General features: G+C 46.4%; 1 protein-coding gene across 5 annotated transcripts in view; it reads right to left on the bottom strand.

Annotated features, from left to right (window-relative positions):
- Positions 1-653: 653 nt before the first annotated feature.
- Dag1 (dystroglycan 1) overlaps positions 654-16,400 on the bottom strand; it is a 67,438-nt gene continuing 51,691 nt past the window's right edge. For all 5 annotated transcript variants that reach the window (XM_075964629.1, XM_075964628.1, XM_075964627.1 and 2 more), the window contains one exon: positions 654-5,459. In XM_075964629.1, the coding sequence (XP_075820744.1) occupies positions 3,057-5,459 (2,403 nt within the window). In that variant the 3' untranslated portion in view covers positions 654-3,056. The remainder of the gene's footprint in view (positions 5,460-16,400) is intronic.

Genomic DNA, 16,400 nt, shown 5'->3' with positions numbered 1-16,400 from the left:
CCATCAGGGAAAGTGTGTGCAAATCTGATGGTGAGCTGGTAGAGATAAGCCAGGAGAGGCACCAGTTTTTCTGTAACCAATGCCCTCTAGCAACAACCGCTGTGTCTCCAATTCCCACATGTAAGCACTGTCCCAGGAAAACACACCCACCCTCTCGTGGGTCCTGAGTATGCTCAGTCTACACAAACAGCCTGTCTATATCTGGACATGCACTTAGGGTTATCTACCCTGGCTAATTACCAGCCAACCCCAGTCCTACAGGTAGCTTGGGCTAGAAGCTGTCAGCATACCTCCAACCCAATCTTCAGGGGTCAGCCTGAAGAAGACCAGCCCAGAGCTGCCCCTTCTAAGGCAGGAACCCTCCCCTCCCCATCCTCCTCCTCTCCACCCAGTCTCACCCTACCCTTGGAAATGAAGAAACAGGATCAAGATTAGCCTTAACTGGCTCAAACGCAGGAGGGGTGCTAACAGGAGCTCACACAGTAGCAAAGTTCCTGGAGCACAAACCCAGCCTTTCCATGGTACAGAAACGCTAGAGCTTCTGTGAAGGCGGCTGGACTGACAGTCATTCTTCTTTGACATACGATTCCCCCCTACCATTCATTCCCAGGAACCTTAAGAGACCAGGTAAACAGACAGTCAGAGGCAACGCGTTGTAATAAAGACACTGCTTTTATTTAGTTTGATATGTTTCTATACAGAATGCAGAAAACACATCTTAAAATCATATAGAAGGAAATAAAAACACATCAGTGGTTGGTGAACACTTGAATGTGAGATTGGCTCTCCGTCTCAGAGTCCAATGGCCATCGCCAGCTCAGGGCTCAGGGAGGAGGCTGCCTGCAAAGGCATTGTTGCTGTTGTTATTCTGTTCACTGCCCCATTGCCTCCAGTTGCTGTGACAACAGGCCACTCTGGGCCAGCCTCCTCTCTACAAGGCAATGCCCAATGGTGGGGTTGCTAAGAGCAACAGAGCTATCTGGAAGGCTTTCCAAAGCCTTTACCTGGAATACTGGGATTTACTTATTTATTATTTATTTTTGATGAGGTCACCAGAAATAATTTCATCAGGCTAGATTCCTGCTCCTGACTCTGGGAAATCAGGCAAACTCCAGCTTGGACCAGAGCTTGGAGGCACAAGGCCCATTCACCAGCCATCTATGTAGCATTCATCTGCAGACTCCCCCATGGGGCACTGCTCACTGTAAAGAACCCTGCTGGGAGCTGAGCAGGAAGGGCAGGCTCTGTGGAGGACACAGGAGGAACCACCCTTTGGAAACAGCACATCCCTCCTACCAGCCTTCCCCTCCTGAGACAGCACACCCTCTGCTAAACAGTCGATATGGCTTAGAAATTACTGCTCCGTGTGCAAAGGGAGCCTGGGTCCACCCACCCACCCTTGATCAGGGAAGGGATACATTATTGCAAAAGGCATTCCTCCCTAAAAGGTACCCGAAATAACTCAGACATCAAGAAAAGGCATGCTCAAAATGGTTTCTTCCAAAGGAGGAGAATCAAAGCAGAGTGGGTGCTCCTGAGTCATGGAACAGAGATGCAGACGGATGGACGGTGTTCTGCTAAAAAAAAGGCAAAGGAAGCCTCTGTGTAGTCCAGAATTTAACCCATTAGGAAAAGAAAGGGGGAGTCAAAATGAGCAGAGCCATCAGTCCATGGAGTCAACACTAGGAGCTTGTACAAACTGCTGTTAAGCATCACCAGTTTTTAATCTTTTTTTAATAAAACAATTTGAGGCTGTATAAAAACTTTAGTAAAAAATTAGCTTTGAGAGCCCACAGACTTCTACTATGAACTATTGCTGGCACTCCTCCCCAGCCGCAGACCTTTTCCAGTTGTTCAGGCCCAAGGCCCAGGACTGGAGCGCCAGAGAAGAGGGATGGGTGCATGGGGTGGAGCTGTGGACTGTTGGGACAAAGTGGCCAAGGTCAAGTGAGGAAAGAGCATCACATGACATAAAAATATTGCATCTTCACCAAAATGTCCCCCACTGAGTGTTTCAAAGACCATGATATTCCTTTTAAGAGGGAAGAAGAAAGAAAAACAAAACAAAAACCCACAGAGAAGAGAAAAAAAGGTTGATGTGGTCGAGTCCTTCGACCTTCCCAGGTGCCCTACGAGCAGCTGGCCCACCCTGGAGCACCTAGGTTGGGGGCCACAGCCACCAATGCCTCTTGGAGTCCCTTTTCCACAGAAATGATGACCCCCTCAGTGGTAGGCCACTAGCGTGCATGGGGTAGAGGTCAGGATGTCCATGGCCCAAGAGGCCCCTCCAGCTTCCAGCCCCTGGCAACAGCGGGAGAGCAAACCCAGCACCAGGGCCCTGGCACCAGAGCCAGGACCAGAAGGCCCTCAGTCAGGCTCTGGGGTGTCAGAGCAACCAAGTTGACATAGTGTGAAAAAATAGGATTCCTTTGATAAAAAATACTGTCCCTTGGTCTTCTCTAAGTTTGAAACACCCTGGGAGCTTATTTTTAGCAAAGCAATTCCCCATACCCACCCAAAAATTATACGTACAAGTTTAGGTAAACAGCAGATTAAATGTAAAAACTTAACCTTAACTTCTGAAAGTCCTTTGAATTTAATCTTTAGCTACTGTTTTCCATGTTACATCCTGCAGCTAGACACACGTGAATAGAAAAAACAGTACAGTTAGTGTTAAAGGCAAAATGCAGAGAGCTGGGGGCCACCCAGCACTGCCTGCGAGTTCATTCACGGTTCCTCGCTCCCTCCTTCTACCTCTACTCAAACAGTGCTTTCAGAGCCAGCCATCAAAAACGCAGCGAAGAATTTTCTATGAACAAACAAAAAGCTGTTAGGCAAAAAATAAAAATAAAAAAGTCCCCAAAGTCTCTCCAGCAGCTTTGGGGTTTGGGAGGACCAGAGAGGGCGGGCTTGTCCAGGCCCTGTGTGTCAGTGTGTGCTAGGTCAGGTGTTGGCTACCGGTGGGCAATGGTCTGTGGGCCACCGGTCTCTACAGACAACACCAAGTTGTCTCCAGGCCCCTGCCCTACCCCTGCCTCCACCCAGGCGCTTGTGGGTTAAGGGGGGACATACGGAGGGGGTGATCGGTATGGGGTCATGTTCTTGGGACGGGAACCCTTGCCCTCCATGGGAGCCGTGAAGGGCGGGGGCGGCTGGTAGGGAGGTGCATTAGGATCCTCATCCCGCAGAGGTGTGTACTCTCCCACAGTGTCCTGGTTCAGAGGAGTGGTCTCGGGCACACTCTGGTTGGGGTACTCAGGAGGTGGGAGGGGAGCCTTCTCTTCCTGCAAGATGAGTGGCATGCTGGAAGAGGGCGGGGGCTTGGAGTCGTCGAGCTCATCGGCAAAGATGATAGGCACCCCCTTCTTAATAAAGGTGGCCTGGTCCTCAAGGGTCAGCTTGCCCTTCCGCTTCTTGCGATAGCAGATCATAGCAATGATTCCGGCAATGAGCAGGATAGCTGCAACCACAACAGCTGGAATGACTGTGTGCAGGTAAACATCATCCTCACTGCTCTTCTCAGGGTCCCTGTCTGGAGCCTCTGTGGCTGGTGCCGCTGAGGTTCCAGGAGAGGGTGGTGCCACAGGGATAAATTGTAGGTGCCGACAACTGCCAGACCCTGTCACGGCAATACTCACAGCCTTAAAGTCAGGCTCCAGAGCGTTGGAGAAGGCAGGCCGAGGTTTCCCGTTTTCATCAGCAATCCTGCGGCTCAGCCCTATGATCTGCTCCTTGGGGCAGGGCTCCAGGGGCAATGTGTTGTTGGTCCATTCCACCACAATAGAGCCACGGGTGATGTTCTGAAGGGTGACAGTGCTGCAGTTTCGGTCCCCAAAGGCAAAAGCTAGCTTCTTTACCAAAGCAATTTTCTTGTGGATGTCATTCACCACTGGTGCTGGGTCACCGGCAAACTTGGCCTTGAACCGTGCAGGAGCCTTGTCCCCTTGTGGGCGCTTGTGAACATGGATCTCAAAGGCGTCCACAGCAGAAAGACCCCCTTTGTCTGTGGCATGCATAAAATACTCATGCTTTCCCACATGGCTGCTATCAGGTAGGCCGTACATGAGCTGGCTGTTGCTGTTGAACTGAACCCAGGACTTCTCGCCTACCAGTTGCTGCTCTCGCAGCTTCAGGGTCAGCTTAAGCTTGTCAGTAGTGGTATCCTCATTGTCGTAGAAGGTATCTGATGGAATTTTCACCTCAAAGTAGGTACCCACCCAGGCATCTACCCTGTCAATGTGGTTCTTGAGTTCTGGTCGCTGGTTAGGTTCTCCACCACGGGGCACTCCACTGGTGGTGGTGCGGATACGAGTAGGTGGGGAAGCCGTCTCCAATCTGGTGATAGGTGCTTTGGTGGTAACTCGGGGTACTGGTCGGGGTGTACGTGGTTTTTTGGTTGGCCTTCGAGTCGTGGCAGTTGAGGAATCAGTTGAAGGCGTTACTGGTTTTGGCGTGGATACTCGTGGCTTCTTGGTGGTGGTTGCTGGAGGAGTAACAACTGCTGTAGGCTCTACATAGCCAGGAATGGTCAGTGTTGGCCGAATCTGGCCAGGAACTGTGGTGCCAGCTTCGGATACCCGAGTAGGCTGGATAGGGCCCAGGGTTGGAGTCTGAATAATGGCACCTCGAGTCCGAATGGTGACTGTGGGCTTCCCAGGAACGGGATCCCTAACAGGAGGAGCCATGGTCTCTGTTGGAGGTGCAATGGCTGGAGATGTGGGGGTAGGCACTATCCTGGACGGTGGCTCCTGGATGGCCGTGGTTGGGGGTCCAATGGCAGTAACAGGTGTAGGTGTAGCATGGATCTGCCTCCGGATTCGTTTGGGGAGAGTTGGCTTTTTATTGGCAATGTGCCAACCCACCACAGGATAACCAAGTTGGGCAGACATAGCACCCTCCCTAGCAGGGGTTTCTACACCACGAATGTCAGGCACACTATTTTGGTTCAAGGAGCAGCCTAGCTTCCAGGAGAGCAGAGCCCCATTCTCTACTACTTTCTTTGCATTTCCTGGGCCAGCCATGAAGGCTGACATGTCAAACAGTCTATTATTCACTACAGGTACCAACTTCATGTTGTGAAGTTCTACTTCTGAGAAGCTCTGCATTCTGTTCAGGAGATCAATCCTTTGCTTTGGGGTCATCTTGGTAAGGTCAGCATCCAGTATCACTGTAAGGACAGTCACTGGCTCATCGGCAGCACAGGCAGAGGACACTACTTCACCAGGGTCTGATGAGGCTGCCCGTATAGATTGTGGTTCATTGTGGTCTTCAGGGTAGACCTCGATAGAGAACACACTGGAAGTCTGGGGGACATGGCTCCCATTGGCTCCCAGCCGTGCAGCACTCACTGAGATGTAATGTACACCTTTATCGGTGTCAAGAGGGAGGCCTTCCAAGGTGTGACTGTGTGGGTCCCAATGTAGCCAAGACGGTAAAGCCTCCTTCCCTGCTGCAGACACCTAAAAGAAACAAGTGTGAGCTATAAATGCTATCATTGTTGCATGACCTAAAATGATCACATCACTATAGTAAACCACTGGCCTAATCTGAGTTATGTGATAGGCGGAAGGAATAATTTAAAATTCCTGATGGGAAATCCAACTCATCACCTCCAAAGGAGAGTAATAATGCCGTTACATGGCACATAATACTGGGGCTATCAGATGGGCTATGCACTGGGGACACATTCATACACACAGGTTAGGATGCCATGGACCTTAACAACGTATAGACTTTGACTGGCAATGACTGGGAATAGTGCACAGCTCTAATTCCAGAACTCAGGACGCTGAAGTAGGGGGAATGAGCTGAAGGTCAGTCTGGGGTACGTTTGAGACCCTATATCTAAAAACAAACAAGACTAGAGAGGTGACAGCTCAGCAGCTAGGATAACAGAGGACTGGGGTTTTGTTCCTAGCACCCACATTGAGCATCTGTAACTGTAACTTCTCTACACACAGCTGTGAGCTCTAGCTCCCTCTGGCGTCCTCTAGCAGCTACACCACATGTAGTGCAATGAATTCATGCAAGCAGACATACAGATACACGAATAAAACCAGTGAAAACATGTAATTCAAAAAATAAAGATTGAAGCCGGGCAGTGATGGCGCACGTCTTTAGTCCCAGCACTTGGGAGGCAGAGGCAGGTGGATCTCTGTGAGTTCGAGACCAGCCTGGTCTACAAGAGCTAGTTCCAGGACAGGAACCAAAACCACAGAGAAACTCTGTCTCAAAAAACCAAATAAATAAATAAATAAATAAATAAATAAAGATTGAGCCGGGCGATGGTGGCGCATGCCTTTAATCCCAGCACTCAGGAGGCAGAGGCGGGCGGATCTCTGTGAGTTCGAGACCAGCCTGGTCTACAGAGCTAGTTCCAGGACAGGCTCCAAAGCCACAGAGAAACCCTGTCTCGAAAAACCAAAATAAATAAATAAATAAATAAATAAATAAATAAATAAATAAATAAATAAAGATAGATAGATAGATAGATAGATAGATAGATAGATAGATAGATAGATAGATTGATTGATTGATTGTGGTGGACATTCGTGAAAGTAATATACCCTACTACCAACTTGCCTGCTCTTACCTGTACTCCAGGTTGGAACATCTTATTCCCCCTGAAACACCCTTTCCAATCCCTCCACTACTCTTCAGACACACGTTTCTGCTCAGGTCACATGCCTAGCTTAGAGTACCTTGCCTACACACAACCGCAGTGCACATAATTCTGGAGATAAGGAAAGTCGACACTCTAGCATGACTTATTTTACAATCATCACTTAATGCACTAGGATGGGGAACAGAATTTTTGGTTTTTTTTTTTTTTTTTTTTGGTTTTTCGAGACAGGGTTTCTCTGTGGCTTTGGAGCCTGTCCTGGAACTAGCTCTGTAGACCAGGCTGGTCTCGAACTCACAGAGATCCGCCTGCCTCTGCCTCCCGAGTGCTGGGATTAAAGGCGTGCGCCACCATCGCCCGGCTCGGAATTTTTATAAAATAGTGTAACATGGTAGTTTGAATGTAATTGGCCCCCATAATCTCATAGGGAGTGGTACTATTAGGAGGTGTGGCTTTGTTGGAGTGGATATGGCCTTGCTGAAAGAAGTGTGTCACTCTAGGGGGTGGGCTTTGAGGTTTCCTATGCTCAGGATACCAGCCAGTGTCTCAGTTGACTTCCTGCTGCCTGCAAGATGTAGAACCCTCAGCTACCATTTCAGCATTTCGTCTGCCTGTATGCTGCCATGCTCCCCACCATGATGGTAACGGACTGAGCCTCTGAAACTGTAAGTGAGCTACCCCAATTAAATGTTTTACTTCACAATAGTTGTCACAGTCATGGTGTTTCTTCACAGCAATAAAAATCCTAAGACACAACGATTGTCTAAATTAACCCCACTTCTCAAGAAGAACTGAGGACTAAAATCAACTATTCTAGAACAAGGTCTGCCAAAGCAATCGCAAAGAATCTCTGGTCTTAGGAATGTGCTCAGTTGATAGCCTAGACTGCTCCTAGTCCTGGGCTTCATCTCCAGTACTGAATAAACTAGGTATGCGGATACATAATGAGTCTGATATAATGTAAAGAACATGAAACCCAGAAGTGGGGGGATCCTCTCAAGTCTCTAAAGTAGAGGTTTCAGAGTGAGTCCGGTATGAAAAGAAACACACAGCAGAAGCCCTTGACTCAGAAGAGAACTAAGGAGCTCAATGCCTTATTATTATCCCCCAAAGAATTGTTCAAACTTCTTTCGGAGTGCAAGTCCCTCTCCATCGTGACATAAATGGAAATACTCAGAGCACCCAAAGGAATTTCAACAGAGAACGCCTATCAGATGACAAGAGAGAAATTAACTCTTGCTTCTTTCCTAGGCCCCATCTTCGGCTCCACTCAGTTTTGTGAAACACATACTCCTGCCCCTGATGTAAGGTCACTCACTCATTCTTTGCTCTGACTCAAGGACCTGCCCCAAGTCCAGAGTCACAATGGCCCACAGAGGGTACATCTTCACCACTCAGGGACTGTTCCTAATTTAAGGCCACAACTTCTTTTTTTCTTCTTTTCTGTCTTTTCAAGACAGGGTTTCTCTGTATAGCTTTGGTGCCTGTCCTAGAACTCGCTCTGTAGACCAGGCTGGCCTTGAACTCACAGAAATCCATCTACCTGTGCCTCCCAAGTGCTAGGATTAATGGTTTGTGCCACCATCGCCCGGTGGTCATAGCTTCTTAACCCAGACCTATGGAAAAGGAGTTAAAGCCATGCCTCCTGGGCACCCATTGGTTGCCTAGGTCTTCTTCCTGCCAAAAACCCAGGAACCTGAATGTGTTCACACATAAGCTTTATAACCAGGACACATTACACCAGAGATTTTTTTAAACTTAATTTCTACCCTTCAAACTGGTTCAAACAGACTTGTTTCATTCAACAAAACATCTAAGAAGCCAACTGATATTATGAGAGACAGCACTAGTGGGGATGATCTCCATAAACATGACTGCTTTCTAATCCATGAAAAACACTACGTATATTTACCTAAACTCATCTAGTTATTTCTTTTTTTAAAATTAAAAAAAAATTTTTTTTTAATTTCTTCTGACATCCTGACCTGACAGTTGTCTCCCCTCCCTCCCATTTTCCCCTCTACGTCTTCTCTCCCCCAAATCCACTGTTTCTCCATTTACCTTCAGAAATAGCAGTCCTCCCCAGGGATATCAACTGAGGTGTTTTGCCTGCATATAAGCTTTGAGCCATCTGCAGGCAGTGCCTGCTGAGGCCAGAAAAGGGTGTTGGATCCCTTGGAACTGGAGTTATAGGTGGCTGTTAGCCAGCATGTGGGTGCTGGGAATCAAACCCAAGCTCCAACAATAAATATATTAAGTGCTTTAAATGAAGTCTAAGCCTAAATTTTTTTTTCAATTCATTATGTTATATATAATAGTAGTTATATAAGCACCAAAAAAGCAAAGGTTGGACAGTCTTACTTTGTAAAATAAACTAATCAGTTAAAAGGTAAAAATCAGGAGCCAGAGCAATGGCTCAGTAGTTAAGAGCACTGGCTGCTCTTCCTGAGGACCCAGGTTCAATTTTTATCCCACATGGTAGCTTTTAATCATTTGCAACTTCAGTTCTAAGGACTCAACACCCTTTTCTGGCTTCCATGGGTACTAGGTACACTCACAGTCCACAGACAAACATGTAGGCATAGACATAGTACCCATACACATAAAAATAAGAATCTTTTTAATTAAAGTAAGTGATGCAAAGATTTAAGGCTGAAATGGTGTGTTCATAGAACCATAAGATAGTTTACAGTGATTGTTGGGAATAGGGGAGCTTAACAGAGAGAGAGTGGGTGAACTGAATGCGGACAAGGCATTCTAGCCACTTGAGAGTGTTTCCTAACCCCACTCCATCCCAATGCCCACTGCTGAAACAGCTGCTCACTTAGAGCACAGCAAAGACAGGAAAGACAGGGAAAACAGAAAGCAGGATAACAAAAGGCTTGGAACAACTCTGGCTGATGCCAGCTAAGGACAAGCCACTTGCAGGCACTGTCCTGGGTAATGGGTGTTCCTTCGACAGGAAGGGAGAGCATATCTTCATGCTAGAAAGTCCAAGTTGCACTTTGAATGGCAACAATTTATTTTAACCTAAGGGCCAAAAACACCTGATGTCTATAGGAACTTGGTTAAGTCACAGGTAAGCTGGCAACTTTGCATTTTCATTGCCACTTAGGGAAAGGTTCAATGTTTGGAGGGCTAACATTATCCACAGCCCCCAGAGTCTATTAGTGCAACGCCATCCTGAGGACATTTGTCCTGGGGTCTGGCTTACCACTAAGGTGCTTAAGGATGAAACATCCTCTAGGGATGGCTGGAGGGACAGACAGACAGACAGATAGGTGGCCTGGTGATTAAGAGCATTTGCTGTTCTTCCAAAGGACCTGGGTTCAGTTCCTAGCACCTACATCAGATAGATGGCTCACAGTACAGGAAATTCCAGTTCTTGGCAATCAGATGACCTTTTCTGACCTCTATAAGTACCATCTCACACTCACTCACACAGACACACACAGACACACACACCTACCTAGAAAGATCTATTCTACCCTATCAAAGCAAGAGCCACTTATCTATAAAGCAATTGCTGGCAAGCTGAGGCTTTATCCAACCTGAATCTGTAATATGTAAGATGAGGGAAAGAATTCTACCCTAGTGTAATCATAGGGCCAGACCCATGCGGGGCTCTACCAGTGCTGGCTTCCCACCTGCTCCTATGGACTGTTAGGAGACCCAGCAAACAATAAGGCTTCTGCTTAACAGCACCAAACCAAGGCTCCACTCCCCAGGCCTCCTTCCCAGTTGGCTTTGGACCCAGTGTAGTGTGTGAGGCCTTGATCCTTATTCACACTTGGAAGTATTTAAAGGGTGCAGAAACATGGCAGGCAAGGGAAAGCCAGGGAATCAGAGGCAGCCAGACAGAGACTCTTCAGACTCTCCAGCCGGCCAAGACTCATTTGTCAGAGCAAATGATGTTAAGAGTGGGGAGGGAAGCTTGCTCTAGGTGAGAACCCAAGACTAACATTCATCTTTTAAGTTTAAAACTGGTATCCCAGCCAGGTGTCATGGTGCACACCTCTCTATGAGTTCAAGGCGGCCAGCCTGGTCTACAAAGCTTGTTCTAGGCTAGCCAACACTACCTAGTAAGACACTGTCTCAAAAACAAAACAAAACTAAAGACAAACACGCAAACTGGTGTTCTCCACAGGACTTGAAGGACCTGAGCTAGAACTGAGCCCTTCCTATAGACTAGCTCACGCAGTAGCCAAAGGTGCTGTGCAAGTTGTCAAGGGAAAAAAACAATTAAGTCCCACCCATCTGTAACCCACAAAAGTAACCAGCATGGCAAGATGTATCCAAAGGAACAGTAGTAGAACTTGGGGGTTACTAACAGCCATCAAATTGGACTTAAGGCCCTCAGAATAGGAGGAAACTCACGCTTGGTATTATAAACCTAGCCAACTGCCCATGGGGTAAAATCATGAAGCCTAGATGAGAACCCGTCACTGCCATCTTCCTAAACAGGTGCAGTTCCCAAATGCATTCTAAATATCTAGCCTCATGCCCACAGATGGGGGTGGTTCTCATTTCTTATTACAGAAACTTCTTTCTGCAGCAGTCAGAGACCATGGCAGAGACCCACAACTGGTCAGAATGCAGACAACACTGACAATGGGGGCCAGTCCCCAACTGAAACATCTATAGCCACAACCCCTATACCTAAGGCGCAGGTAATGTTGTGGAGGAAGGGTAGGAAAGAGTCTAAAAAGAAGAGGACTGTGATACCTGCTGCCAAATGGTGTCTATATACAACAGGGAGCTACACACATAAAATCTGAATAATATGGTTACCTAAACAAGACCTTCACAATGGCAACATTAGCTGATATTCCAACAGAGAAATCACAAGGCCCCAACTCTAGATGAAGAGCTACAGGCAATGGCTAAGAGGGGAAAAATCAGTTTTCTCCGGGAACGAACCCTGACAATCTATCCAGTACCCAGTGGCAGCACTAAACACGTGTATGAACTTCACTAAATGAACTCAGCAGATTGCATTTATATATACATGTATGTATATTATAATAATAATTAAGGAAGTCATGAATTTGAGGAAGAGGGGTAGATACAAGGGGTTGGAAGGGGAAAGCTGGGGTGAATAATGTAAATACAGTACTTTATAAAATTTTCAAATAAATAAATGAATAAATAAACATTTATACATGAAATTTTGGCTATCTGTAGAGTTCCGGGTTTACTCAGAATGGTACTAGGGGGTGTAGTTCAGGGACAAAGAATTTACCTAGTAAACATGAGACCATGAGTTCTATCCCCAGCACCACAGGAAATAAAACTCTGGACTAGCTGTGCAATAAGACTAAATAAAGGCCACCATGCCACAAGAGGCAGGAATCAGAGCTATGTTAAGTGTTCCACAGCAGCAATAATGCTTTTGGGGGTGACAAGCTGGTTCCCGCCACGGAATTCTTGGAATTTCCAGTCACTTGGCCCTCCACGACAAACATCGACACTGTCCTGGAACCGTGAAAGCAAGACCTGCTGCTCTTGCAGCAGCCATCTTGGAAAGGATTCTTGGCAGGTAGTGGGTGCATCTGCCGATGGCAGGAGGTACAGAAGGAAGCCCAATTTCTCTAGGCTACAGTCCACCTTAAAGTACATAAAGCTTTTTTGTTTGTTTTTAAAGATTTATTTATTTATTATGTATACAGTGTTCTGTCTGCTTGTGTGCCTACAGACCAGAAGAGGGCACCAGATCGCATTACAGGTGATTGTGAGCCACCATGTAGTTGCTGGGAATTGAACTCAGGACCTCTAGAAGAGCAGCAGTGCTCTTAACCGCTGAGCCATCTCAGCTCCCTACATAAAGCTTTTCAGTTCAGCAACAGTTGGATACCACATATTTTAGATAAAAGTAGAGCCCAGCATGGATGAAAACCAGAAAGTTACCCCAAAACAGGGACAATCAAGGGCCTAGGGAGATGACTCAGCAATTAAGAACACTAGCTGCTATTCCAGAGGACTAGTAGTCAATTTCCAGCATGCAAGCAGAGGCTCACAACCATCTTTATAATTCCTCTTCTACAGGATCCAACACACCCTCTTCTGGCCTACACAGGGACTGCAAATACTTGGTGCACAGATATACAAGCATGAAAATCTCCCACATATGTGCAAAACAAGGAAGAAAAAAAAGGAGAGAAGAGATTCAAAACCACAAAACATAGATAGCCCCAAAGAGTTTCAAATACTACCAGGAATGTCCACAAGGAGTTACCGTAATTCTTTTATATTTACTTTTTTTAGTTTTTCGATACAGTGTTTCTCTATGTAGCTTTGGCTATCTTGAAACTTGGTCTGTGGACTAAGCTGGCCTTGAACTCGGAAATCCATCCGGCCTCTACCTCCTGAGTGCTGGGACTAAAAGGCATGAACCACCACCACCCAGCTAGATTTACCATTTTACTTTATGTGTTTGAGTAGTTTGCCTGTGTGTTTGCATGTGCACCACATGTGGTGTCTCAGAAGGTCAGAAGAGGGTATTGGATTCTCTGCAGTTATAGATGGTTGTGAACCACCATGTCAGTGCTGGGAACTAAACCAGATTCTCTGCCAAGGTAGCAAATGCTTTTAACTGCTGAGCCATCTCTTTACCCCCAGAAATGCCAGATTTAATATTCTGATCCTTAGCCAGGGGTGGTGGTGCATGTCTTTAATCCCAGCACTCAGGAGGTAGAGCAAGGCGGATCTCTGTGAGTTTGAGGCCAGCCTGGTCTGCATAGTGAGCTCCAGGACAGCCAGGGCTGTTATGCTCAGAAACATTTTCTGTGTATGTGTTGGGGGAGGGTGGAGGTGATCCCCTTTAGTCTATACTGTAAGATTCTTTATCTATGCCTTCTTACACATAAAACTCAGAGGATTGAGGATTTGAGGACAGATGGACAAGAGGATGGAGCAGAGAAGTATCAATACGCACTAAATGTCAGGAAACATAACCAAAGACTTACTCTCAACCCATACCCTTCAAGACATGGAGAAAGAGCAATTGAGTAGGAGTTTCCATTACTTATTCTTCAGCAAAAAGGTTTTATTCACAGTCTGAGCAAGCCAGTCAAATACAGCAAAAAGGACAAAAACTGAAGAATTAGCCTCTTGCTAGGGCTTAATTAATTTTAATGAGCTTCTGAACCAAAAAAACGCATGAGTGCTATCATTCAGGGCAAACCATGCAGGAGCAGCAGGGAGGCAGACCCAGACATGAACTGGCATTTTCACTGCTGGTAGTAGTTTGCAAAGAGTCTTGCAAAAAAAATCTTGGTGTCAATTCCTTCATATTAACGAACCTTGGGGTGGCTCCTTTGGGTCTTAAGGTAGCATCTTCCAACAGTATCTCTGTATACATCAAGCCCTGGGGTATAATCCGGGCATTTCCGTGTTTCCCTTACAGACATGCCAAGTGGGTTTTTTTTTTCCTGGTCCCTATCAAAGCCTATACCACCACCTGCTCAAGCAAAGTCCCTACAATCTTTCCTAAGACCTGGTAATCATTGGTCCTTACCATCAGTTCCCTCCCCTTAATCAAGCCACTGAGCCAGGTCAACCTGCAAGGAGTCAGAGAAAACTCCCTGAACCACTCCCAAATGAGGTAGTCATAACCTTTTGTTTTCTTTGCTCAGGGAGATAGAAAATAATGCCTCTGATGGAGTCTGAGCCTTGGGGACATCTCACATTCAGAATTGACCTGTCTGTACCATGAACTACAATAATAACCCAAATTTATTCTGTGGCCTTCTGCAAATGATAAACATGGAAGGCTATATACAGTCATACATAGGTCTAGCTTGAGGCCAGAGGATCAGACATCAGAAGTGATAAACCACGATGGAAGAAGAGGCATGAGGCTGTTCCTCTGCCAAGTAAAGCAGAACCACAACTGCCAGAGGATAATCACTCGTCCAACTTCTAGATACATGACTGTTAAAACTATAGTTGTTTTCTCCACAGAGACCAGGACCACAACATCACACTTCTAGCCCAGCCAGTGCCCTCTCACTTGAGGTATAAAATTTTTATCTGATGTTAATTATTCTTCCCTAAAAATTATTTAGAGTTGGAGAGATGGTTCAGTGGTTAAGAGTACAAGTGGTTCACAACTGCCTGTAACTCTAGTTTCAGGGAAGTTTCTGTCTTCTTCTGGCCTCTGTAGGTGTGTTCACGTGTGAGGCAAACACATTTACTCAGGCATGAACATATACACATCAATAGATCTTTAAAAAAAATTAATTAGCTGGACAGTGATGGCGCACGCCTTTAATCCCACCACTCAGGAGGCAGAGGCAGGCGGATCTCTGTGAGTTCAAGCCCAGCCTAGTCTACAGTGCTAGTTCCAGGACAGGCTCCAAAACTACACAAAAACCTTGTCTCCAAAAACAAAAACAAACAAAAATATCATCTCCCCAAAAGAGCTACTAAACATAGTTTCAGCCACTCAAAATTTCCCACAATCAGCCCTTCTACCCTAAGCCCTAACGTCTATTTTTACTTTCTCATTTTATCTTTCAGCTCTAGCTCTTGTCATTTAGAAAAAATAATAATAAAACAGAAGCCAGTATTCTCAATAAGAATTTGAGTTGAGAAGTCTGGACAAATACCATTTTGACAACCCACTCTCAAGGATGCTTTTCTTTGCCAACCCACATTCCCGGTGTGCCATGCTCACAAGGGGTCCATTCAGAACCAGGGAACACCCACTCGAGGCAGGAAGAAACTGCAGTTCATCTCACGTGCCACAAAGCTCTCAAGCATGACCCCCCCAAAAGCTCTTTTCATGAACCCCTCTTCCTGGCCAAAAAAGAAAGAGTGTCCATTGTTCTCAGGGGAACAATGAGGTAGCCCATGCCAGCAGCTGAGAGCACAATCTCGGCAAGGGCTGCTCCCAGCCTGCCGACATCTTGGGTTGAGGAAAAATTCACACTGTCTGCAAGGAGCCTGAAGGAAAGCGGGAATGAAAAGCCGCCCTCACAGGCTGTACCAACAGAAGATATCTGAAGGGCTCTTCAGGGACAGCCTCATCGTTCAAGTGACATCAAGGTATTTCTTACCTACTACCCTTTCCAGACAGGGCCCACTCTGCAGCTGAAGCTGACCTCAAACTCAAACTCTTCCTTCACATTATAGGGATTATAGGCATGCTCCCCACCACATGGCACTGACTCCTTCTCAATTAACCTAAAGAGGAGGTACTAAGCCTGAGTGAGTTGTTGCCGGATAGGCAGGATTACCCACATAGCAGCTGGAGACTCTCTATCTATGATGGGCTCCGACTATGCCCACAGCATGGCCTGGAATGGCTCAGACCCAACATTTGTGCCACTGTACAGAGGCTTTGAGAATTCAAACCAGGTTTGAAGTGGACAAGGTATAGACAACATCTTGCTCTGTAGCCCAGGCTGGCCTTAAACCAGTCTCAGCCTCCCAAAGTGCTGTGATCATAGGTAAGTACTATGCCTGGTGACCAGGACAGACGTCTAAGAAGAAGGTAACAGTATTTGTGGGGAAACTGCTTCCACCATGGAGGAAAAGGCTCTAGTAGTTCAGAAGACATTCTAATTGAATCTGAAAGAAGTGACATCTTCTAAGAAAGATGGAAGAAGGAAAGTAGAAGGGAGCCAAAGGCCTGGAGCAGGCCGTAAGCTAGGAATAATCAGAACAGAAAGGGACAGTAGATGAGGCTAGGGTAAGACACAAAGAGGCAAAGGGGAAAGAAAGGAAACCTCAAAACAGATCACAGGGGTCTCATCCTAAATACTTATCAATAATA

The sequence above is a fragment of the Microtus pennsylvanicus genome, chromosome 3 (genome assembly GCF_037038515.1).
Source record: "Microtus pennsylvanicus isolate mMicPen1 chromosome 3, mMicPen1.hap1, whole genome shotgun sequence".
Classification (NCBI taxonomy): Eukaryota; Metazoa; Chordata; class Mammalia; order Rodentia; family Cricetidae; genus Microtus; species Microtus pennsylvanicus.
The sequence above is the reverse complement of the archived record's forward strand: the minus strand, read 5'-3'. Positions and strand labels throughout refer to the sequence as shown.